Below are 22942 nucleotides of genomic sequence, written 5' to 3'. Positions count from 1 at the left end.
CAGCGCCGACGTCGCCGGGCCTGACCCCTTCCCGATCAAGCCAAACAACCAACACCCAACCCCACCACTGCAGCCCCACGCCAAAGTAACCAATACATCTCTACAAGGTGACACGCGCGACGGCCCGCCTGCTCCCGACGTGTCACTCTGCATCGGGCGCGCGCCGTCGCGCAGCCGCGCGCGTGTCGCTGCCTGCACAGCACACACACACGGCAGAAGGGCATTAATTACCAAGCCGAAGTGGCAAACACGCCATGGCAAACACGCCGTGGCAAACACGCCGTAGCAAAACGCACACGCCCGCTCAGTACCGGTACGTAGCGGCCTGGGCGTACGGCCCCTCGCCCGCCGTTGGGCGCCCCGACAGCTGGAAGTCGGAGCCCGCAAGCGGGTCAGGCGTCCACCCAGCCTGGGCAGGTGCGCCGTGGGGAGGCGACGAACCGCGCTGCACGTCGGCGTAGCCGTGCGCCTGCTGGTCCTGCGAAGGGTACTCGTAGTTGTAGTTGGCCGCAGTGCCTGGCTGAGGAGGGTAGCCAGTAGCAGCAGCCTCGGGCGGGTAGCCGCCGTAGCCGTCGTTGCCGTAGTAGCCACCGTCGTGAGCAGGGTGCGGGTTGCCGTACTGGTCGTACACGGGGTAGGCACCCGCAGCGTGACCAGAGCCAGCAGTAAAGTCGTGCTCGGGCACGCCCGCAGTCAGGTTGTTGTCGTGGTCGAGGTCGGCCACAAACTGCTGGCGCTGGCGGTCGGCAGACGCGTTCGACGCCGAGCGGTGCAGCGTCTTCTCGAGGAAGTCGTCACCAAGCTCACGGTTGTCGGGCGAAAAGTCGATCGGCTGCATGCGCGAGTCAAAGCGCTTGGACGGGCGGAGCTTCCACTTGCGAATCGCCGTCCAGATGATGGCCGCCAGACCCACGACCGACGCCGCCACGACGATACCAATGATGGCGCCCTTGGACAGGCCGCCAGAGCTCGACTTTTCGTTCTCTGCCGCCGACGACGCAGACGACGACGGCTTGCGCGTCGACGAGACAATCGTCGGGCTGAGGATGGACAGCGTGCCGCTGGCACTTCCGCTCGAGCCCGTCGCCGTCGTCGTGTCGCGAGTCGCCGACGTAGTCGGGTCAGTGGGGGTCGCAGCGGTGGTGGCTGAGGAGTCAGCACGCGGTGTCAAGGCACGGGCGGGCGGGCGGGTACTACGCACTGGGAGCAGCAGCGCTTGTGGTCGGGGCGGCTGAAGAAGGGGACGGGTCGTTTGACGCGGGGACTCCCGAGTTGGGCGCCGAGGTAGTGGGCGGGGCGGATGTCGTCGGCGCGGCCGAGGTGGGCGCCGGGGCCGAGGTCGTGGGCGGGGCGGCCGTCGTCGTGGGCATTACCGGCGTAGTCGTCGGCACCACGGCCGAGGTCGTGGGTGTGTCCGACACTGCGGCGCCACTGCCCGACGACGCGGCGAGGTTGCCATTGCCCGACTGCGACTCGGAAACCGTGAGCTGGCGGCGGTAGTGGTGGCGCCTGTGATGAGGAATCGACTCTGCCGCCAGGGCGAGGGGTAGGATGAGCACTGCGACGGGGGCGATGCGCATTGTGGTGGTGGTGGGGGGAGGGGGTTGGGGCGAGGGGGGCGAAAGGTGGTGTGGTGTAGGTACTGTTGTTGTCGAACGAGTGTGGAGTGCGCGCGCTGTGCGTTGTCGTTTGCCTTGTTGTCGTTGATGGAGGATGACAATAGCGAGTGTGGACGAGGCGAGGGCGAGTCGGAGGCGGCGAGGTCGAAGTAAGAACCAAGTTGGACAATGAGCGCGCGAGCCAGGCCAGCTGTCTTTGGACGTTGCGTTGTCGTGGGTGGGGAGGAGGTGCGCGAGTGCGTGGGTGCGTCGGTGGCTCGAGCTTGTAGGGGCCAGAGGGACGGGGGTCGAGAAAAAGGAAGGACTTGGAGTAGGAGTGGGTTGTGCAAAGAGGTCAGATGGCAAACAGCAGCGAGAGTGAGTGAGACTGATGGCGCGTGCGGCTACAGAGGTGTGTGCGTGCTTGACCTTTGCCTTCCCGCCGCGCCTTCGAGGAAGGGGTCTCACCCCGAGGGGGCTCTAAATTCGAGGGGCTCTGAGCAGCGCCTGGCTCCTCGTCCTCGTCGTCCTCTTCGCCCGCCGCCGCCGCGCCGCACGCCTCCCGTTTGAAGAACAATGGAACCGAACCCGGGTAGCCTGAACAGAGGGAAATGCCGCCAGCTGGCTTGCTGGCTGGGGCCGCGGGCTCCCCCCTGAAGGCGAAAGCGCGCGCGCCACGGCACGCCCAAAACGCGTCGGGTGTGCTGCCCGCCCGCCCACCCCGCGATCCCTTGACTTGCCTGACCCACACCGCCGAGCGAGCGGTCTGGGCTCTGGCCGACTGAGGGGCCCTATGCACGGCGCACCCTCGAATGATGGGCGCTGTTCCTCTCCCTCGCTGTCCATATGTATGCATGCAGAGGCTGACGGTGATTGCGCAAACTCTTTTTAGCACGACGCGATCTGGCGGCGACTTTGACGCGACGACGACTTGCCGCGGGCACCCCTCGCCTTGCCTCACCTTGGTAGCTCAGGCACACCGCGCACGCTTATTTCGCGTCACGGCGGCGCGTGGCGGCGGGCGGCGGGCAGCTTGCCGCAGTCAGTAGCAGCTTGGCAGTCATGACCATGTGTGCCTGCTACATCATGATTCTAGACTTTTGGGCCCTTGTTCTGTTCAGAGTAAGCGCTCGTAGTCAAGGCGGGCGAGCAACTTACACGCCTGGTGGATCACTCTGACCCACACACCACACACACCCGCACCCTCGTCATTGTGGCAGACAATGCCACTCTGCGCTGATCCTCTCACCTCGTCGCTATTGTCATCGCCGTCGTCGCAGTCGCTGTTCGCACTCTGCCAGGACTATAAGACCAGCAACAACGGACTCACACACGCTGACACCTCTGACACCTCTGACTCTCACCCCCACGCCTACTACGCACCACGTACCACGCACAATGACCCCCGCCCCGCCTGCCCACCTCCGCCCATTCGCCACAGCCCAGCGCCCATCGTCGGTCCTCTTCGTGGGGCTGAACGCGCTGCGAGCGCTCAGCATAATCGCAATGCTCCTCGTCCTAATCAGCAACATCGTGACGATTGTAGGGTGAGTGGGGGCGGGGGAGCGGTGGATGGGTCGGGGGGGAGGAGCGGTGGAGGGGTGGCGGTATGGCTCGCTCGCGCAGCGAGCATAGGGGTGGGTGGGCGGGTCCAGCATCGCTCGCCCAGTCGTGTAGGTCGGTGGGCGAGTCGATCCCCGGGCGCCAGGCAGAGGGCCAGCGAACGAGGGAAGGCGGTGAAGACGGGGAAGACGAGGAAGGCGGCGACGGCCGTGCCACCGTAACCACTCGCCTCAAACTCACCCACCCAGCGACGCCGCCGTGCTCAAGGCCGCAAAGCACACCAACGAGGTCACGTCGACCGTCAGCACGACCTCGACGGTCCACTCGCGCCGCGCGGCCGAGTTCAACACGACCGTTGCCACGTCGGCCAACAACACCTGGACGTGCAACTACATGCAGCACTCTACGATCCCCTCCCAGACCGGCGGCGCGTTCTGGTCCATCCTGAACCGCGTCTTCATCTGTGCGTCGGCGATCGAGCCCCGCTGACGCCAGTGCTCGAGACCCTCGTCCTCATCGCGTCCGAGGTCGGCTTCCCCAAGACGCTCTTCGACGTCTACCTCCCCATGCTGAGCAAGGGGCACGGGCTGGGATGTCTCGGCGCGCTGCAGGCCTTGTGAGTCGGTGGCGCGGGCAGCACTGACGCCAGCCTCGCCGCGTCCGTCCTCTCCCACTACTCGAGCCTCTTCCCGCAGGTGGCCTCGTGGATGCTCTTCGTTATGGGCTGCCTCAACATGGTCGTCGTGGGTGCATTTTCAGCTGCCAGCGCTAACCCACCAGGGCATCTTCCTGCGCGAGAAGGCGCGCGCCCTGCGTTCGCTCTTCAAGTGGGAGAACTACGCCAACCTGTACGTGTGGGAATGGGACAGCTCTAACGCCCAGCACACCCCAGACCAAGGTCGCGGCTTCGGCGTGGGATATCTACAGCAGCACGAAGGAGCCCTCGCCGAGCACGGCGGAGAAGGCGGCCACCGACACCGACGCGCCGTACGCGCCCGGCTCGAGATTCGGCGGGTTCGCGTTCGGCGCGCAGAAGGCCTGGCGCCACAGCTTGCAGACGCTCAAGATTAGTCGTCCGCTCGAGACGCTGCCGAGTGGGTGCACTGGCAATGGTTAAAGCTGACCCACCAGAGCACCACATGTGAAGGCGCAATGGGACCCCATGCATGTTGATCATGCTGGTTGTACAGTGTAATGCATCGAGCCGTGTTGTCGTTGACTGCCTGGCTGCCTTCTCCGCCGCTGCATGTTTCAGGCACCGACTGAATTTTGTTGCCACCTCCACTCTGAACTGATCTCTCGACCACCTCGACCCACTTCACTCACTCGCCCACACCACACCATGCGCCCGCCCCGCCGCGTCCCATGGGCCTCCAAGGCCGAGCTGGCCGAGCTCTACGACCTCATCTTCGCCCCGTCCGCGACCGACACGACGCGCCAGGCCGCGCTGTCCCGCGTACGTTGCCTGCGCCTTCTCCACTGACACCCCAGATGGCGGTCTACATCTCATCGCCAAGCTGCCCCGCGTTCCTGCACCTACTGCACACGCTCGTCGGAGCGCTCGCGCTGCCGTTCCCCCCGCCGTCGGCGCACGACGCTGCCGTCCTCCGCATGACGTATGCTATGGCCGTGGTCCGCTTCGTCAACGGCATGGTCGACCCGCTGCAGACTGGTGTGTCCTGGCCCCTGCCCATCCCTTCCCAGCTCACGCCCCAGGCCCCTACGCGCGCCCAATATCCCACCTGGCCGCATCCCTCGGCCTGCCCCCGTCCCTCGTGTCCCTCCGCCACCGCGCAACGCACGAGGACCTGCCCCCGCTCCCGCTCCTGCGCCGCGCGATGGAGCAGGCAGTCGACTACCTGCACCGCAACTCGTTCCTGCCCCTGCTGTCGAGCTCGGCCGGCGCCGGATCAGCAGGCTGGGACCGGCGCGCGCGCGCCGAGGGGCTCGTCAACCGCTGGAAGAAGGTCGTCAAGGCGCGCGTGCGCGCGCGCGAGGTCGGGATGGAGAATGAGTCGGGGCACGCGCTGCGCCGGCTCCAGCGCGAGATTGAGGGTGCCGACCCCGAGGAGCTCATCGAGGCGGTCGTGCGCATCGGACTCGTGCCGGTGGGAAGGAAGTGAGTAGGGCGGAAGGGGTCGGGCTGACGGCAGAAAACGCCCGAGCAAGACGGCGACAGCGCCGCCCCAGGAGAGCCTGCTGGTCTGGAAGCCGCTCCTGTCGCTCCTCGCGACGGTGCACCCGTCCGTGCCGTCTGTGCTGTCTGAGCAGCTCGTGACGGCGATTCTCGACACAGCGCCGCGTCTCGCCCTGCCGGCCGAGACGGCCGACGACGCGGCCGAGCAGCGCAAGGAGCTGGCATCGTACCGCTGGACGCTGGGCACCTGGCTCGCCTGGCTGTGGAGCGGCGAAGCACTGCAGGTTACGGACGACGACAGGGCGTCGGCAGTGCGCCAGCTCGCGCGCGAGTTGTTGCACGACGATGACGCGTGAGTGGTGTTCGGGTGGGGCATTGGCGACTGACACTACAGCCTGCGACGAATCTACGGTCTCGTGACGGAGGGCACGGATGCTCCCAGCCTCGCGAGCTTGATCGAGCTGCTCCCTGCGCCTGCTGCAGAAGACGAGGACGAGGATGACGAGCTCGACGGCCTCGAGGTAGACGGCGAGGAGTCGGAGCCTGAAATCAGCGTCACGGCCAGCCTCGACGCGATGGAGGCCAACATGCGGGCGCTGGAGCGCAAGGTGAGTGCTGCTCGTGACGTAGAGAACAGCACTGACGCCCCAGCTCGCCTCGCGCACCCCCGTCGCCGAGTCTGCAGCCGGCGGCGCCACGGCCGAGCTCGCGCCGGGCTGGCGGCACGCTGAAGGCTGGAAGCCGTGCCCCATCGGCGTTTGGGCGTAGTAACCGGATGCATGTGTTGTACGCTGCGGCGGGGTGCGGCGGGGCGGGGCGTTGAATTGCTCGTGGCGCGTGTGGTGAATGCCGCTGCGGGTCGCTGCGCGGATGAATGCGGATGAATGGGCCGCGATCGATCTGGCGGCAGCGTGGGGCTCTCGTAAAGATATCCGGGGTGGGCAGTGGGCAGTGTGTGTATTTTCTGCATCTGCTGGTTTGTGCAGCGGCAGCGGCGGCGGCAGCCGGCTAGAGCCACACGGCTCCACGGCCAACCGGATGCATGCAGTCTCGGCTCGCAGGCCGCGGCCTGGCCGTCGGGGCTGGCAGACTGAATGCACGATGCAAACCTTGTCGCTCGCTACGGCGACCGGCGACTGAGCCAGCCAGCCAGGCCCACAACGAGATCGGCGCCGCTCCTGACGGAAATATGCCAGGGCCGCCGCACGCAGGCAGGCAGGCGTCACCGTCGGCGGAGCAGACAGAGCACATCCTCGACGTACGTTGCGACAAACACACCTCTCACCACCCACACCCATGCGCCTCTCGCACACCCGCACGCGCTCGCGCGCGGACTCGGCCAGCCGGCCCGCAGCGGCGAGACAGCGCGGCGCGAGCGTGAGCAGCGCGGCCGGCAGCGGCGTGTACGCTGCGCTCGTCGGGGACGAGGGCGACGACGCCGAGCCCGCCAGCCCCAACCCCAACCCCAAGGCCGCTAAGCCCCGCGCAATGTCGCCCATCGCGCGCAAGCTGCACGCGCACGCCCGCCGGCCGTCGGGCACGCGCCGCTTCCTCACCGCGCCTAGAAGACCACCGCCGACGACGACGACCTGCGCGCCCCGCCTGCGCGCGCTCCGCCCCCGCCGGCTGCTCCTCCTCCTCGCGCTCGCCGGGCTGCTGCTCCTCGTGCACCTGCTGCACGCGCACGACGACCCGGCCGCCGCGGCGCTGAGCTGGCTGACGCCGAAGCCGCCGCCGTGCGCATTCGTGTCCCCCGTCGAGGCGTACTTCGCCGACCTGGCCCGCCTGCGCGGCCACGCCAACGCGTCGGCCGCGGCGTCGCTGCGCTCGGCCGCGGCGCAGCACCGGCACTCGCACCACGTCTTCAGTTCCACAGGGCACATGGTGCTCTCGCGCGACGAGGCGGCGCCGCACCCCATCCCGCTGTTGCTGGCCCTTGGCGAGCGTCGCTGGGAGGAGCTGCTCGCGCGCCAGAGCCGCTCGTTGGCCGAGGCGGTGGCCGAGTACGAGCGGCGGTATGGGCGCGCGCCGCCGCGCGGGTTCGACAGGTGGTGGGCTTTTGCGAGTGAGAACAATCTTGTCCTCCCGGACGAGTATGACCGGATCAACCTCGACCTCGCGCCGTTCTGGGCGCTCCCGAGGGCCGAGGTGCGGAGGCGGCTCGACAAGGTGATGAGGATGAACGAGGTGTTCGTGCTCGAGGTCAAGGGGGGCCGCGTGCGCCCGAGGATCGAGGACAAGGGAGGCCTGGCGTGGGCTGGGACGTGGCCCCGGGCCAAGGCGGCCGTCAAGTGAGTTGTTGCTGGGATGTACGCGTGCTGACCTCAGGCTGATCCGCCCGTTCGCCCACCACCTCCCAGACCTCAACGCGACCTTCTCCATATTCGACCAGCCACAGATCTATCTCTCGTGGGGACGCCGCTCGTCCCTCGCCTCGCTCGGACTCAAAGGGCAACGTGAGGAACGTTCCACGCCCACTGCTCACACTCGCAGACACGTCCCTCCTCGAGGAGAACGACGACCCCAACGTCGAGCTCGCGCGTTCGTGCGCGCCCGACTCGGCCCTGCGCACAAACCCCGCCGCGGACGAGGGCAAGTCGTTCATCTACAACAGCCTCGAGGCCGGCGACTTTTGTCAGAACCCCTACCTCGTGCCACTGCACGGGCTCACGCTCGAGGCCCACACGCCAGAGTCGCACCCCCGCCCCCACTCGCAGCTCCTGCCGCTTTTCAGCCTCGCAAAGACGAGCGTAAACTCGGACATTCTCGTCACCCCGCTCGACCAGTTCAACGACCGCACCGGCCGCGATCCGGTATGGGAGAAGAAGTCGGACGCGCGCCTCGTGTGGCGCGGATCGCCCACCGGCATGGCAGAGATGACGCGCGACGTCCCGTGGCGCCAGTCGCACCGCGTCCGCCTGCACCACTTTGCAAACAACCACTCGCTGGCGCTGACGAGCTTCATGGTGCCCGATCTGGGCGAGGGGCACGGCGACAAGGGCGACGCGCATGCCAACGGGCACTATGGCCAGCTGAGGCAGGACGTGCCCCCGCTCGGCTATAGGACCGAGAACGGCACGACGTGGGGCGTGGGCAACTACTTCTTCGACATGGCGCTCGCCGGCGGGGCGATCCAGTGCGACGAGGACGACGGCACCTGCGACGACATGGAGCGCGAGATTGACTTTGCACCGTTCCAGCGCTCGCCGGCCATGAACAAGCACAAGTTTCTCCTCGACATTGACGGCAACGGCTGGAGCGGCCGCTTCCGCCGCCTCATGAGCACAAACTCGGTCGTCATCAAGACGGGCATCTTCTCAGAGTGGTTTCAGCCCCATCTCATCCCCTGGTTCATGTACATTCCGTCAAAGCTCGACTTTTCAGACCTCGCAGACATCCTCGCCTTCTTCCGCGGCTCGCCAAAGCAGCGGGATCTCATGTTTGACGGCACGGCAAAGGCGCTTGGCCACAATGGCAAGTGCTTTGTCGAGCGCATGTTCCGCATCGAGGACCTCCAGGCGTACATGTTCCGCCTGTTCCTCGAGTACGCGCGCATCGTGGCCGACGACGACGAGGACATGGACTTTCACTACGACCCTACGCTGCACGACCCGGTTGACCAGGGCGATGTCTCGGGCGAGGGCGACAACGCCGACGACGAGGACGACGACTCTGAACGCGTCCGCGCCCCGTTCCTTGGCGCAGAGGACGTACTGGGCGGTGGTGTGCATCTGCCACATGACGCCACCTCTACGACCAGCGAGCACTCGCACTCTGCGCCGTCACGCACCCCGAGGCCGTTCGGCCTGAATGGGAAGGTGACCACGACCTCAAACACTCCCCCTGGTGAGGGAGGGCGGCCGCCGAAAAGTTCGGCGGCGTCCGCGGCCTCGATGCAGCCAACGACTGCTGCAGACGCCGAAGCCACCGACCAGGACGGCGACCACATTATCCCTTTTGACCAGGCCATGGCAGAGCTCGAGGACCCACAGACACACACATCAGCATCAGCATCATCACCAACACCATCAAAATCACCACTAGCACACGACCCAGCATCACACGTCACGTCGACTGACGACGCCGAAGAAGATGACGACTTTATGTAACTCTCAGGAACGGGCCAGGGGATCTCATGTTAGAGATGGCGGCTGGCAGCGAGCACTGGGTGGTGCGCAAACTCTAGCGCTCACTCGCTCGCTCGCTTGGTTCTTGTTATTCTTGCGACGGCGGCGTCGCAGCCGCGGCCGCAACAGGTTAGCTGCATTAGGACCGAGGCAATGTGTTGTAGAATACTAGATGGAGGGATTTCTTCTGCTTTGGGCTAGGGACGGGGGTGCTGCAGAGCGCTGCAGCTCGCCTGCCTGCGTGAACGGCAAAAGGCGTCATGGCGATCCCGCATGGCGGAGCGGCGCTGCTTTTTCAGCCCGTGTGGGCAGCATTCCGCGCAGGCAGGCATCTACATGCAGTTCCGACGTATCTTTGCGGGCCTGTGATGCGCCACTGGAGAGCGGGTGGGTGGGTGGGTAACGGACCAGTCGGTCGGTCAGTCGCGCCTGGCGGAGGGGAGGGGAGGCACTGTCCCTGGCAAGGGCAAGGCAGCAAGGGCAAGGCATCATCATCTCCCCCTCCCGCCCAGAGCCGCGCTGCCTGCATACCCTTGATCCCTTCCCTGCCTGCGACGCGAAACGCAGCGAGGCAAAGAGCCAAAAGCAACAGTGATGCACCCACCCACCACTCGTGTCGGCGGCGTCGGCGGCGTCGGAGACGGCGGCGATGGCGACAGGCCCTTGAATCGCGTGGCGGGGACGCTGGCTGCTGGCTGCTGGCTGCGGCTGCATGATGTGATGCTGGCGATGAGCGAGTGCCGGCCAGCGAGACGACACGCCCACTGCACCATTGCTCGTAGCGCCGAGACCAAGGTGGTGGTGATTTCCTTGTTCTGTCCTGTCTCGTCTCGTCTTGTTCCCTCTTTCTCTTCTTCCCTTGCAATCATCCGCCACGACAAGTGTCACTCTCGTCACGGTCCAAGGCCCGACCCGCCCAGCCCACGCCCACCCAACTCGCAATCACTCGTTGATACCCATCTCACCTCAACCTCACCTCACTCGCTCCGCATCACCCCCGACCCACACACACTCCTTTGCCACCACCTCCCCCCCGGGGCCACTCACAATGGTCTCGATCCTCTCCTTCTTTACAAAGAAGAGGCCAAAGACGACGACGACCACCACCCCCTCGTCGCCGCCAAGAGACGAGGCCACGCGCCGCCCCATCTCACCCACATCGCCCAGAAAGGCCGTAGCACCGGCATCTCGCCCGCCCCAGCGCTTCAAATCCCTCCGGCAGCCCGGCCCGTCGGCGAGCACGGCACGCGGCGATGCTGCCCGCCGCGCGAGCGCCGACCTGCCCCGCCGGAGCGGGAGCGGCGCTACCCAGACCAAGAGCAAGCGCGCGTCCATCCTCCCCGGGTCGGACAGCACGCCGCCGCGCCTCGTCGTCGACCTGCCGTTTGAGGAAAACAACGACCAGCAGCTCGGCGGCGGCATCAGCCTCGGCCTCGACGGCGTAGGACGCACACCGACGCTCTCGCACGACGAGCGCAGAGCCCTCGACGCGCAGAGATACACTGCGGCCGACCTGGCAGCCGCTTGGGAGTGGCTCGGCCCTGAGCTCACGGAACGAGGTGCGTCTTGCGCGCGGCGGTGGCGTCAGCCCCGTCCCGCCTCGTCTGCCTGCGCGGTGCCAGCGCGGCCGGGCAGGGCGGCGGCTGAATGGGCGAGAATGCGAGCGGGCCTGAGCGGCGAGAGCGGCGAACGGCGCACGATGCAGCAGGCGCTGACAAGACACCCGCAGGCGCAGAAACCGTCGGTATCATGCTGCCCCGCCGGCTTGAGGCAGACCGCGACAGACAACGCCAGCTCGTCGCCCTCTTCGTCCTCGCACGCAGGCCGCACCTCGCTGCAAAGGTCCAGAGCCTGACGAGCACGTATCCCGATGTCAGCCCGGCCGACGCCGATAGCGTCTGGAAAGAGCGTCTAGTGCAGGTCGCAAAGGACACGCCCAACCCCGTCGACCTGGCAGAGGTCCTCAAGACGATCCTGCGCCGGCTCGACGGCGGCGCGCGTCCCGTCATCGACCCCAGTGTCTACGTCCGCTTTGTCCAGCAGGAGCACGCCGCGTCGTACCCGAGAAGCGCGTATGCGTCGATGCTCATCCCCCAGCTGTCGTCAGACGTCGCTGGTTTGCTCGACGCCGTCTTCGAGGTCTGCAACGCCATTGCGCTCCACGCCGAGACCAACGCCATGAGCGCAGGCAGGCTGTGCCACCTCTTCGGCTGGTGGCTCCTTGGCGCCGTGCCAGACGGCCCGACGAGCTGGAAGGACCTCTACGAGGCTTACAAGCTCGCCGGACAGCGCGCAGAGCACCTCTTCTACGCCCACATCCGCTGGCAGTCGACCCAGCAGAAGATGCCCCGCAGACTCATCCAGCTCATCCTGTCGTACCCCTTTGGCGAGTCATCGGCGTCGTCAGAGCACCTCCCGCTGCCGCCGGCATCGACATTCTCGCGCAACGTCCTCCACATCGCCCTCGGTACCGACTCTGCCCTGCCTCGTGGCACCGACCCCGAAAAGGTGCTGAACGATGCCCTTATCGCGCAGTTAGACGGCGACGCAGAGGCGCCCCAGTGGCTCGAGCTGCGCAAGACGGCTGCTGGTGGTGCCATTGAGCTCGACGACCTGCTCGCCGCCAGCTCGCTCGGTTTCCTCGGAGAGCTCGCCCAGAGCAAGGGCCTCAACTTTGCCACTCCCCCAACGACACCAACGAGGATTCCCGATGAGGGGCACTACCACCCCCTCGCAGGTGACAGCGAGCGCGTGTTCGAGAACCGCAGACGCTCCCAGTCCTATGGTGACATCCCCCGGCTCGAGGTCAACGGCAAGGGCAATACCGACACGACCCTCAGTGCCATTGCCGAGAACCCAAAGACTCCCGACGGCAAGCAGCACACGCTGCTGCGCCAGTCGTCGGCGGCCAACCTCAGCCCCACGACCCCGCTGCGCCCAGAGGCCTGGTCCGACTTTGAGAAACTTGGCTTTGGCGACAACTCGTCAAAGCTCAACCTCAACCTCACCCAGCCCATCACCCCCGTCCGCCAGCCGTCGCCCAAGCTGCTTACGCCCCAGCGCAAGGTGGTTGTTCGCGACCAGAAGCCTACCACCTCCTTTGTCATCTCTTCCGAGGAGATTGTCGCGATCGACGACGCCTTTATTCACTTTGTCGAGGATGGCCAGCTCGACCCCGTCGCCTCGGCGTCGTGGCCTCGATTCGCCCTTCTCAAGCTCAGCAAGCCGATCCCCTCGGGAGATGAGGAGAAGCCGGTTGACCATGTCCTCGTCACGGTCCAGAAGCGCGTCATCAAGCGCCCTCCTTCGATCGAGGAGCCGTTACCCGACTTTGCAGCTGAATCGCGCCTTGAACGGCGGGCACACTCCCCAAGCGGTGACAGCCAGGTCTCACGCTTCAGCACCTTTGGTCTCAAGGACATTGCAAACTCATTCCGCCGATCAAGTCTCTACAGCGGCGGCGGTCGCCCTGGTTCCCGCATGTCCTTCCTTGGCTCCACAGGACCCTCTCGTAGCGGCGTCGTCAAGTCCAACTCGCTCGACCCCGTCACAGAGAAGGCGGCCCGCCAAGCCCCCAAGCGTGTTTCCACGGCCGCTTCCGACACTCCCACAGAGTATACAGTCGGCGAGATGGGCGAGATTGTCATGGTCTCGGCCGAGGACAACACACTCGACGACAAGGCCAAGAAGGAGGCCAGGCTGACCGTCGCTCAGACCCCCGTCACGGACTGGAAGTACTTGGCCGAGGGCGGCGCCCACGCAGTGTTCGTCTACAAGGGCCACGTCCCTTCCCTCGAAGGCAGCGCTTTGCGCATCGCCAAGACGCTTCCAGCCGATGCGCCCAGCCGCGAGCTCCGCAAGACGTGGAACGACGACCTGCTGCCGACTTTGGTCTCGTCGTCGCTCCTCGCTAGAAGCACAAACGTCAATGTCAGCAAGGAGTGGGTCCAGGAGCTCACTGGGTTGGCCGAGCACCTCCGCCCCGATCAGCGCAAGCGCGAATCGGGCACCCTCGCCAGCAGTATCGACACTTCGCGCCCTCCTCAGATCATGACCGATCTCTCAGCCGCCGAGGCCAGTGCCAAGACGCTCGTCCTCGAGATCAAGCCCAAGTGGGGCTTCCTCCCCCTGGCCGATGACATTACTCCTCTCGAGTCAGTCGAGATCAAGTCACGCAACTGCCGCTTCTGCCTCCACGAGGACTACCGCGGCACCACAATCGACCACACTCGCTACTGCCCGATTGACCTGTACTCGGGCGAGAGCGACCATGTCCAGCGCGCCCTCGACGGCTTGTGGAAGCAGTGGCAGGCGTCTGACGGCGAGAAGAACAACCTCCGCGTGTTTGTCGACGGCAACAGGATCGCTCCCCGCGACGCCCACCTGATCCCTACCGCTGGGTCCGGAAAGGAACCGCTGGGTACCGGCACATTCAAGCTCGTCGCACCTCTGCTCGAGTCCTCGGGCGTCCTTCAGCAGCTCAAGAAGCTCCAGCAGACGCTCCAGGCTGGCGATATCTCAAGTCTCGCGAAGGACTACACCGCTGCCAACCCTGGCAAGAGTCTCTTTGCCGACGTCAAGGAGCCCACAACTGCTGAGCTCGAGGAGTTTGTCAACCTCTACAGCTCCAACCCCACCGACTCGTCAAAGTGGACCCTCCGCCAGCGCGAGATTGCCTTTGCTCTCTCGGCAATCTTCAAGGACGCGTCGATCATTGTGCGCTCGGTCCTCAACCCGACTGGCACCGGCAGCTACATCCTCGTCCCTGACAAATCGGTCGTCAAGATCATCGACACGGATCTCAAGCCCCTGAGCTCGCTCCCCAAGTGGGCCGAACTCGACGACAAGCTCTGGCGCCACTGGGCCAGCACTCACTCGCCCGAGGTTATTGTCATCGACAAGAACACCCCCACGCCGAGCGAGTCGCGCCACGTGAGCCCGACCGCCTCGCGCGTCAACGTCGCTCAGACCAGCCTCGCGGCCGGTGCTCTGGGTGCCGGTGCCGTCGCCGGTCTTGCAGGTATCGCTGCCGCACAGCACTCTCCCTCGCCGTCCAAGGACTTTGACACTCACTCGGTCGCTGGCTCCCTTCCCGAGATTGATGCTGCCACTTCGGCCCTCGCCAAGGTCGTCGACGCATCCCCGTCCGCCAAGGTCAAGGCCGAGTCGCCAGTGCCCTCGCCCTTGGCCACGCCTTCAGTCCTCGCTGCCATCGGTGATAGTCCCCTTCTTGGCGGCTCACCGCGCGTTCCGGAATCCCCAGCCTTCCCCTCGACGCCGAGCAAGGCTCCGAAGAGCGCGCCTGAGGCGCTCCTCTCCTCGCCGGTGCAGCTTCGTACCGCCCAGCCCGAGGCCAAGGCCGTCGAGGTCGCTGAGGTGGCTAAGCCTGCGGAGCCTGTCACCCCTGTAAAGGAGACTGCGGCCCCCGTCGCTGCTACTGCTGCTGCTGCTGTTGCGGCCGCTGGCGTGGCTGCCGCCGTCGCTGTCCCTAGCGCTGTCAAGACCGCTGAGCCTGCCGCTGCAGAGCCCACCAAGGCTCCTGTTGCTGAGGCTCCGGCTGTGGAGGCTCCTGCTGTGGAGGCTCCTGCTGTGGAGGCTCCCGTCGAGGCCCCTGCTGTCAAGGCCGTTGACACCGAGGTTCACATCCCTGAGCCTGTCGTCAAGCCTACGGACGTTGAGTCTCCCGCCGTCGAAGCCTCTCCTGCTCAGACTGCCACGGCCGAGCCCGTCGCTTCACCCGCCGCTGTGGTGGACGCTGTCGACATCACCGACGAGCCGGTTCCGACCCCTGTCGAACGCGTTGCTGCGCCCGTCGTCGAGCCGGCCGTTGTTGAGACCCCGGCGGTTGAGACGGCAGCCCCCGAGCCCGTTGTCGCGCCGTCCCCGGTTCCTTCCACGCCCCCTCAGGCCCCTAAGGCACTCCCTGTCACTCCCCCCAAGTCCGCTGCTCGTGGTTCGCCTTCCACCGGCAAGGTTGCCGCCAGCATCGCCTCTCTTGGTGCTGCTGCTGGCACAGGTGCCGCCGTCGCGAGCCGCGTCACTCCTGACAAGTCCAAGACGCCGACCAAGACACCGTCGCAGACTGCTCCTGAAGAGTCACCTTCCAAGGCCAAGAAGGGTGGTCTCCGTGCCCTTATCCCCGGCGTGGTGCGCAAGACGAGTGCCAAGTTTGAGGCTGCCAGCAAGGCCGCCGAGGAGAAGGCCCCTGCGGTCCCCCAGCCGCGCAATTCTTCCTTTACGGCGCCCGCGAAGCCTGACGAGCCCGCCACCAAGACTGGCCTCTTTGGCAAGAAGTCGAGGAAGGCCTCTGCTGCCGCCGCCGGTGTCGCAGGCGCAGCCGCTGCCGCCGCTGTGACTGCCGCTGTCGTCACCGACAAGAGCGCCAAGAAGTCGGACGCGCCCACCGAGGTTCCCACAATCGTCGAGCCTACGGCGGTGGAGCCGGTTGCCGAGCGTGTCGCTGAGCCTGCCGCCGAGCCTGCCGCTGAGCCTGCCGCCGAGCCTGCCACTGAAGCCGCCGTCGCGCCTATTGCCGGCGAGGAACCCGTTGTCGAGGCGAAGCCTTCGGTCGTGGAGCCTTCCACGACGGAAGCCGCAGCTGCCGAGCCTGTCGTTGAGGTCGCCACTCCTGCAGTGGTCACCGTGGAGACTGTCGGCGAACCGGCCGCGGAGCCAGTCACCGAGCCCATCGTCAAAGCCGTTGACGAGCCCGTCGCTGAGCCCGTCGCTGAGCCCGTCGCTGAGCCCGTCGCTGAGCCCGTCGCTGAGCCCGTCGCTGAGCCCATTGCTGAGCCTAGCGCCGCGCCCACCACTGAGGTCGTCGCCGAGCCCGAGTCCATCGTCGCTGCCGAGATTCTCGCCCAGGAGCCGGTCGCCGAGGAGCCGATCCCCGTGGAGCGCGTTGCCCTCGCGCCTCCCGCTCCTGAGAGTCCCGCGTCTGAGTCTGTTACGCCCGAGTCTGCTCCTGTCAAGATCGCTGCTGCGGAGGTCCAGACCCCCGAGCCCGCTCCGGTCCCCACTGTGGAGAACGTTGCCGACCTCCCCGTCGCCCAGTCCCAGGCTGCTGAGGCCAACATCGCCGCTGCTGAGCCTGCTGAGGACGCTGCCTCTGACGTTTCCAGCAAGAAGTCGAAGAAGAAGAAAAAGTCCAAGGCCGCAGTGGCCGCTCTTGGTGTTGCCGGTGCTGCCGCCGCCGCCACCGCCGCCACCGCAGCAGTGGTTACCGACAAGAGTGACGAGAAGGAGGAGGCCGAATCTGCCTCTACCCCTCCCGCTGTCGAGCCCGTCCCTGTCGCGATCGCTCCTGTCACCCCCGTCAAGGATGTCGAGCGCCGCCGTTCCAGCGTCGTCCCCGAGGCCCAATGGCTCGCTTCGCCCACCAAGGCCACATTCGACGACGTCGTCCCTGAGCCTCAGCTTACGGCCAAGTCATCTTCGGATGTTCTCGCCAGCCCCTCGGAGGTCGAGGAGAGCGTCCCTGCCGCGGCCCGCGATGCCTTGGATGCTGCCGGCACCCCGGCGCCTCTGGAGCCAGTTGTCCCCACTGTTGACGAGCACGTCGCTGTTGCATCCGCGCCCAAGGACACCGAGATCACCGCTGGCGCCGCCGAGACGTCGATCCCTGTCGTGCCCCTGGCTCCTGTTGAAGACGCGGACGTCGCCCCCCCACGTTCGCTAGAGGCTGTCGCACCCGAGACCGTTGCCGAGGCGGCTCCTGCTGTGGAGTCTAAGCCCACGACGGAGGAGCCGGCACTGTCGCCGGCTTCTCTCACCGCCGCCGCTGCGGCTGCTGTTGGCGTTCCTGCTGCCGCTGTGGCCATCGCCAAGTCTGAGCCTGTCGCGTTGAAGCTGGCGGACAAGCCGGCTGACACACCGAGCGCCCCATCCGAGCCCATCATTGTTGAGGTTCCTCCGACTCCCACTGCGGCTGGCTTCAATATCGACGCTGCCGGCTCGGGAGCCTCGCCTCTGGACAAGCCCTCGGTTACTGCGGCCCTCGAAAGCAGCACTGAGCGGGTCGGAGCCACGGGCCTGCCCCGCCCGCGTACGTTCGGCACCTCTCCCGACCTCGCGCAGGTTGCTGGAGCCACCCTGCCCTCCCCTGCTACTGTGGACCTCGGAGATCATGAGGCTACCGCCTCGGTGCCGGCCAAGAGTGTCTCTCGTGCCCACGAGAGCGAGCTCCTCGCGACCGACTACGACAGCGCTGCCGAGTACGCCACGGCCCCCGACACCCCTGCCTTGTCTGACGCAGGCCTGCCTCGGATCGGCACACCAGTGTCCTCTGCGCTGCCGATCCGCCTCAGCGCGTTTGTCGACCAGCTTGAGGCTGACCAGCCCGCGGCTTCCTCTGCTCCCTCCACGCCCCTGCAGCAGGTCGCTGCCGTCGCCAGTGACGCCCCATCCGTCGAGTCTCTGAGCGCCTCGGCTGCTGCCTTTGTCCCCTCTGCCTCGGCGGCATCGTTCACCCCCTCGGCCGCGGCCCCTGCGTTCACCCCCAAGGTCTCGGCCCCCGCCTTTGTCCCTGGTGCCGTCTCCTCGGCTGCCGCCGGCATTGTCGCGTCTGCCAAGGACGGAAAGTCTGACCTGTCGTCTCTGGCCAAGGCCGCCGCTGGAAGCCTGTCTTCCGACGCCGACGCCAAACCCCACCCCCCTTCTAGCAGCTAGCCTATTCTTGGCCCCCCACAAACGTAAAAAGTTACAGGACTCAAAACGACCGTTAACGAATACCTAATACCCAGAACGGTGGATCACGCTATTCATATAGATACCGACACTAATAGCCTGTTCATGCATTCCCGCAAGCGCGATGGTGTGGGCGGTGCAGGCTGTGGTTGTGTGGCGGATGCCGGTGTTGTGACATGCGCTGCGGTTCATTTCGTGCGGCCGTGTTGCAAGTCGATAGTGACGCGACCACCCCAGTGTCACTCCCTCGAGACACTGCGGCACTGATGTTGGGCCCGGGGGCTCCAGCGCGAGGAGGAGCGGGGTACATGCACCACATAAAAAGGTTGAGCAATAAAAAGGTTGAGCGCGACGCCACTCCGGTCCATCCGGAATCCGCCAGAACGGTCATCTTCCCGGGCTCGAACCCGAGTCAGTCGTAAAACTCGCGTTCGAACCTGGCCACTCATCATGGAGCTATTATCTCCAAGCGAACGGTAACGCACGTTGGAAGCGCAGTCGCCTCCGCTTTGAACGCCATGGCGGTGGGTGGGTGGGTGTGTGCGTGTGTGCCGCACCACCAAAAGGTTCGCGCCGACGCCACTCCAGTCCGTCTTAATTCTCCAGAACAGTCGTCTTTCCCGGGCTCGAACCCAGGTCACTCGTAAAACCTGCGCTCGAACATGGCCACTCATCATGGAGCTGTTATCTCCAAGCGAACGGTCAACGCTTGTCGGTGGCGCGTTCGCCGCCCCTTTGGCGGCAAGCCGCTTATGGCAGTGCCCGAGGGGCGAGGGGTGCGAGGGCCTCGTCACGTTGTTGACACGGCACCATTGGGGATTGAGCTAGACGTGTGACATCCCATCGCTGCAAGGTGAGAGGGGCCGTAGAAATACGACGCTGTCAACGACAACAACAGACGTTGCAACTGGTTGTGCCTGGATCCTGCGCAAAGGAGGAGTGGTGGCCTCGAATCAATCCCTCTACGGTGCATAAAAAGGACACCATGGACGTGACAGATGGATACGGCGTGCTCGCAAGTCATCTGGCCATCTACATACACACCCTGTCGGCGCTGCCCACACACAGTGTCGAGCCCGGCGTCGGCTCTTAGCGGAGCCGCTCATGGGAACCACCCTCATAGGACTTGGCAGTGGTTCAGTTGTGATATATGAACCTCCTCTGCCTCTCCCACCCAAACCCACACGCATGCATGCCCTCACGGCCGCGCTGCAGGGAAAGCAACACCCCAGCTCCCATCAAAAGTGCCACCCGCCACCCCCGCACAAACCCACGTGTCATTTGCTCCCGTGCCCAACCACCAAGCGCGACTGCTTTCTGGCCAGCAGCCAAACATTGGCCCTTGCTCTGTTTAATCATCCACAAAGCATCCCACAAGCCGAGCCGAGCCCACACGCCATGTCGCAGCAGCTCCCCAACCTCATGTCGGGGCTGTCGCTCAACGGCGGCAGCAGCCTCGCGCCCCCGCCGCGCAACCCCGCCAGACCGGCCCCAGGCAGCGGCGCCGACGCCAGCCCCAGCCGCCTGCCGCCCCTCATGAAGAAGTACATGAACCCGGGGCTCGTGCGGCCCCCGAACGCCGGCCTGGCGAGCCACCACGCCGAGGCGCAGAGACAGGCGCTGCTTAGCCTCGCCGGCGTCAACGTGTCCAAGGAGCCCAAGGGGAGCAGCAGCACGCCCAAGGGGGCGAAGAGCCCCGAGCGGAAGCCGCACACGGCCCACGGGATCCACGGCCCCGCCCACGCCTCGGCTGCGCGTGCTGGCGCCAGCTCCATCACCCAGCCATCGAGCCATGCCGCCGTGTCGGCTGCTGCTGGCGCTGGGCAGCGCGGCATCGGCAAGTACGATGGCGGGCTCGAGGTCGACGAGGCGAGCAAGGAGGTCGTGACGGGCGAGTCGGCCAAGATTCTTGACATGGACAGCGGGTCCGCGAATGGGTGAGTCGAGCTCGGTGATGGCGAACTACGCTGACCCCCCAGCACGGCCCCCCTCGCCCTGCCCAACTTTCAGATCGGCCGCCCGCTCGGCAAGGGCAAGTTTGGCAGAGTCTACCTCGCGCGCACAAAGGCCCCGCCCCACTTCATCGTCGCCCTCAAGTGCCTGCACAAGCAGGAGATTGTCGCCGGCAAGGTCGAGAAGCAGGTCCGCCGCGAGATTGAGATCCAGCAGAACCTCCGCCACCCCAACATCCTCCGCCTCTACGGCTACTTCCACGACTCGAAGCGCATCTTCCTCGTGCTCGAGTTTGCCGCCGAGGGCGAGCTTTACAAGCAGCTGTCCAAGCTCGGCAAGTTTGACGAGAAGCGCAGCAGCAGATACATTGCCCAGATGGCCGACGCACTGTCGTACCTGCACAAGAAGCATGTCATCCACCGCGACATCAAGCCAGAGAATCTGCTAATCGGTGGGTTCGATGTCGAAAGGCTGATAGCTAACCCGCCAGGTCTCAAGGGCGAGCTCAAGATTGGCGACTTTGGATGGAGCGTCCACGCCCCCAGCGACAGACGGCATACCCTCTGCGGCACGCTCGACTACCTCCCGCCAGAGATGGTCGAGGGCAAGGAGCACACGTCCAAGGTCGACTTATGGGCACTCGGCGTCCTCTGCTACGAGTTCATTGTCGGCGGCCCGCCCTTCGAGGATCTTGCGGGACACAGCGCTACCTACAGACGCATTAGAAACGTCGACCTTCACGTGCCCGACTCGGTGTCGCCCGAGGCCAAGGACCTGATCACGAGGGTAAGTCGGGCCGCTTCCGAGTCGCCGCCATGTGCTCACACGCCGCACAGCTCCTGCGCTACAACCCCGACGACCGTCTTCCCCTGGCCGAGGTGCTGCAGCACCCATGGATCAAGAAGTACGAGAAGAAGCGCTCGAGCGCCAGTTCCCGGGCGTCATAGTGATCACAACATTGCCGCCTCTGTAGTTGTGGTGCTGGTGGCCCTGACTGCTTGCCCCTGCTTGTACCCTAGTCTTCTACTTTTGCCTATTCGCTTGTCGTCGTCCCGTATTGTTTAGCATTCCCAGCACATGTATGGCATCAGCTGCGGGGGGGTAGGACGGTCTGGCCAAGTCGTGGCGTTGCGCCACGACGGGGAGATGAGGAGCACGAGACGATGACCAGAAAAGGGGACAATGGTGATGGAATGGGCTCGGCGTTGGTCCGGCCGGCGCTTGTCTCAGTGGTGACACCTCTGTACGACAAGACCGGCGACCATCGCTCGGTCGACTTTGCTGTGGTCGGTGCAGCGCAGCGCGGGGAGTGAGCATGTCACGGCGTGCAGGCGAAGCCGGGGTGTGCGCCGGACGGGACGGAGGCGCTAGAGCCGAACACCGCCGGTGAGGATGCTGTAGGCTTGGCTCGGCATGTGAAGCGACTTGGTCGCCAGATCTATGGCCTCTATCTCTACGAGCCGATCGAGTAGAGTTGGAGGGCCCGCAGAGGGCCCATGTACGCACCCCTGCACGCACCCCTTCGCGCCGTCACCGCCGCCTGTAGCCGGTCATTATCGGCTTGCAATGCATGTGCTCGCCGAGCTCGCTGCTCGCTCGCTGCGCTCGGCGTTGCTTTTTACTCCTTGTGCCTAGAAAATGCAATTGAGCAGCTTTGCCGCGGCCAAAGCCGACAAAACAGTCTGCCCAGTTCCGTCTTGGACTCGAGACTTTGTCCATCTCGCCTCGTCTGCGTCCTTGCGACCGCACCGTCCGTACACTAGAGCCGACGACGATACCGGCGCCAACGACGACGACTACGACGCGCGCTGCACGCCACACCGCACCCCTCCCTTCCCCCTCCCCTCCTCGCCTCGCCCCCCACCCCCGCCCACCATGCCGGCGTACAAAAACAACTACAAGAGCGAACCCCTACCACCCCCGCCGTTCGAGTGCAACCTCCACACCCCCGTCGAGGACTACGACCTCAACTTTGTGCTCCCCGTCACGGAGCTGCGCTCGGACCGCGTCCACCTCCGCCCGCTAATCGTGTGTTGTTGCCTTGGACGCTGCTGACCCCAGCCATCCCTCCACGCCCAGCCCCTCCTCGACGGCGTGCGCGCCAACCCCGAGCTCCTGACATGGCTCGGAGTAACGCGCGAGTGGTCCACACTCGACGACGTGTGCGACTGGATGGAAGTCGTCTGCCGGCGGGACAAGGTGGGGCTCGGCGCCGGCGGCACTGCAGCCTTAGATGACCATCGCGGCTGACCTCGCACAGTCCCACCTCCACTACGCCATCTACTCGGCCCCATTGGATCGCCTCGATGCCCCGGTTGAGGAGTACCAGTTCGCCGGGACCGCCGCGCTCATGGAGGCCGACCCCGGCTCGATGAGCATCGAGATTGGCTGGCTCATCATCCTCGGCCCGTTCCAGGTGTGTAGCCGCGGCTGAGGCGCGCCGTGCTGACGACAACAGCGCACACATGTCCTGACGCACACGTCGGGCCTGATGATGCACCGCGCGCTCGACAGCCCCGAGCAGGGCGGCCTCGGCTACCGCCGTCTCCAGTGGAAGGCAAACTCGCTCAACCAGAAGTCACAGGCGGCCGCCCTGCGACTGGGCTACAAGTTTGAGGGCATTGTGCGCGCCCTGCTCGTCCTGCCCAAGGGCAAGAAGGGTGTTCGTCGTGAGTATGGTGTGGCAGACAACTGTCCCTAGCTGACGAGTGCCTCAGCGGGCCGACCTGGCGTCCCCAACGCCGACCGCGAGCAGCGCGATACCTGGCTGGGGTCCATCATGTGGTACGAGTGGGAGGAGGGAGTCAACGCGCACGTAGACAAGCTTGTTGCGCGTAGGGATTAGACATTTCATGTAGATGCGTCTGGTTTGTTGTCGC

At 65.6% G+C, this 22942-nt stretch overlaps 7 protein-coding genes across 7 annotated transcripts; 6 read left to right on the top strand and 1 right to left on the bottom strand.

The window, feature by feature from the left end:
- Positions 1 to 304: 304 nt before the first annotated feature.
- Q8F55_004994 (uncharacterized protein) lies at positions 305 to 1580 on the bottom strand (the record flags this gene model as incomplete). Its single annotated transcript, XM_069353491.1, has 2 exons — positions 305 to 1146; positions 1202 to 1580. The coding sequence occupies 2 exons, from the start codon at positions 1578 to 1580 to the stop codon at positions 305 to 307; spliced, it is 1221 nt and encodes a 406-aa protein (XP_069208133.1).
- A 1416-nt stretch (positions 1581 to 2996) lies between these two features.
- Q8F55_004993 (uncharacterized protein) lies at positions 2997 to 4306 on the top strand (the record flags this gene model as incomplete). The annotated part of the gene is made up of 7 exons (XM_069353490.1): positions 2997 to 3145; positions 3410 to 3614; positions 3665 to 3777; positions 3811 to 3904; positions 3942 to 4009; positions 4044 to 4255; positions 4293 to 4306. The coding sequence occupies 7 exons, from the start codon at positions 2997 to 2999 to the stop codon at positions 4304 to 4306; spliced, it is 855 nt and encodes a 284-aa protein (XP_069208132.1).
- Positions 4307 to 4503: 197 nt separating this feature from the next.
- On the top strand, positions 4504 to 6066 carry LAS1 (rRNA-processing protein las1; the record flags this gene model as incomplete). The annotated part of the gene is made up of 6 exons (XM_069353489.1): positions 4504 to 4617; positions 4653 to 4833; positions 4878 to 5280; positions 5315 to 5650; positions 5693 to 5906; positions 5950 to 6066. The coding sequence occupies 6 exons, from the start codon at positions 4504 to 4506 to the stop codon at positions 6064 to 6066; spliced, it is 1365 nt and encodes a 454-aa protein (XP_069208131.1).
- Positions 6067 to 6594: 528 nt separating this feature from the next.
- On the top strand, positions 6595 to 9407 carry Q8F55_004991 (uncharacterized protein; the record flags this gene model as incomplete). The annotated part of the gene is made up of 3 exons (XM_069353488.1): positions 6595 to 7589; positions 7627 to 7754; positions 7792 to 9407. The coding sequence occupies 3 exons, from the start codon at positions 6595 to 6597 to the stop codon at positions 9405 to 9407; spliced, it is 2739 nt and encodes a 912-aa protein (XP_069208130.1).
- A 1066-nt stretch (positions 9408 to 10473) lies between these two features.
- Positions 10474 to 18092, top strand: Q8F55_004990 (uncharacterized protein; the record flags this gene model as incomplete). Its single annotated transcript, XM_069353487.1, has 2 exons — positions 10474 to 10984; positions 11155 to 18092. 2 exons carry the CDS (start codon positions 10474 to 10476, stop codon positions 18090 to 18092), a joined length of 7449 nt encoding a protein of 2482 aa, XP_069208129.1.
- A 1416-nt stretch (positions 18093 to 19508) lies between these two features.
- On the top strand, positions 19509 to 21010 carry IPL1_2 (spindle assembly checkpoint kinase; the record flags this gene model as incomplete). Its single annotated transcript, XM_069353486.1, has 4 exons — positions 19509 to 20047; positions 20090 to 20514; positions 20554 to 20849; positions 20900 to 21010. 4 exons carry the CDS (start codon positions 19509 to 19511, stop codon positions 21008 to 21010), a joined length of 1371 nt encoding a protein of 456 aa, XP_069208128.1.
- A 928-nt stretch (positions 21011 to 21938) lies between these two features.
- Positions 21939 to 22908, top strand: Q8F55_004988 (uncharacterized protein; the record flags this gene model as incomplete). The annotated part of the gene is made up of 5 exons (XM_069353485.1): positions 21939 to 22091; positions 22125 to 22262; positions 22324 to 22479; positions 22522 to 22732; positions 22781 to 22908. 5 exons carry the CDS (start codon positions 21939 to 21941, stop codon positions 22906 to 22908), a joined length of 786 nt encoding a protein of 261 aa, XP_069208127.1.
- Positions 22909 to 22942: the final 34 nt, after the last annotated feature.

Source organism: Vanrija albida (assembly GCF_041260175.1).
Source record: "Vanrija albida strain AlHP1 chromosome Unknown contig_4, whole genome shotgun sequence".
NCBI classification, from domain to species: Eukaryota; Fungi; Basidiomycota; class Tremellomycetes; order Trichosporonales; family Trichosporonaceae; genus Vanrija; species Vanrija albida.
The sequence above is the reverse complement of the archived record's forward strand: the minus strand, read 5'-3'. Positions and strand labels throughout refer to the sequence as shown.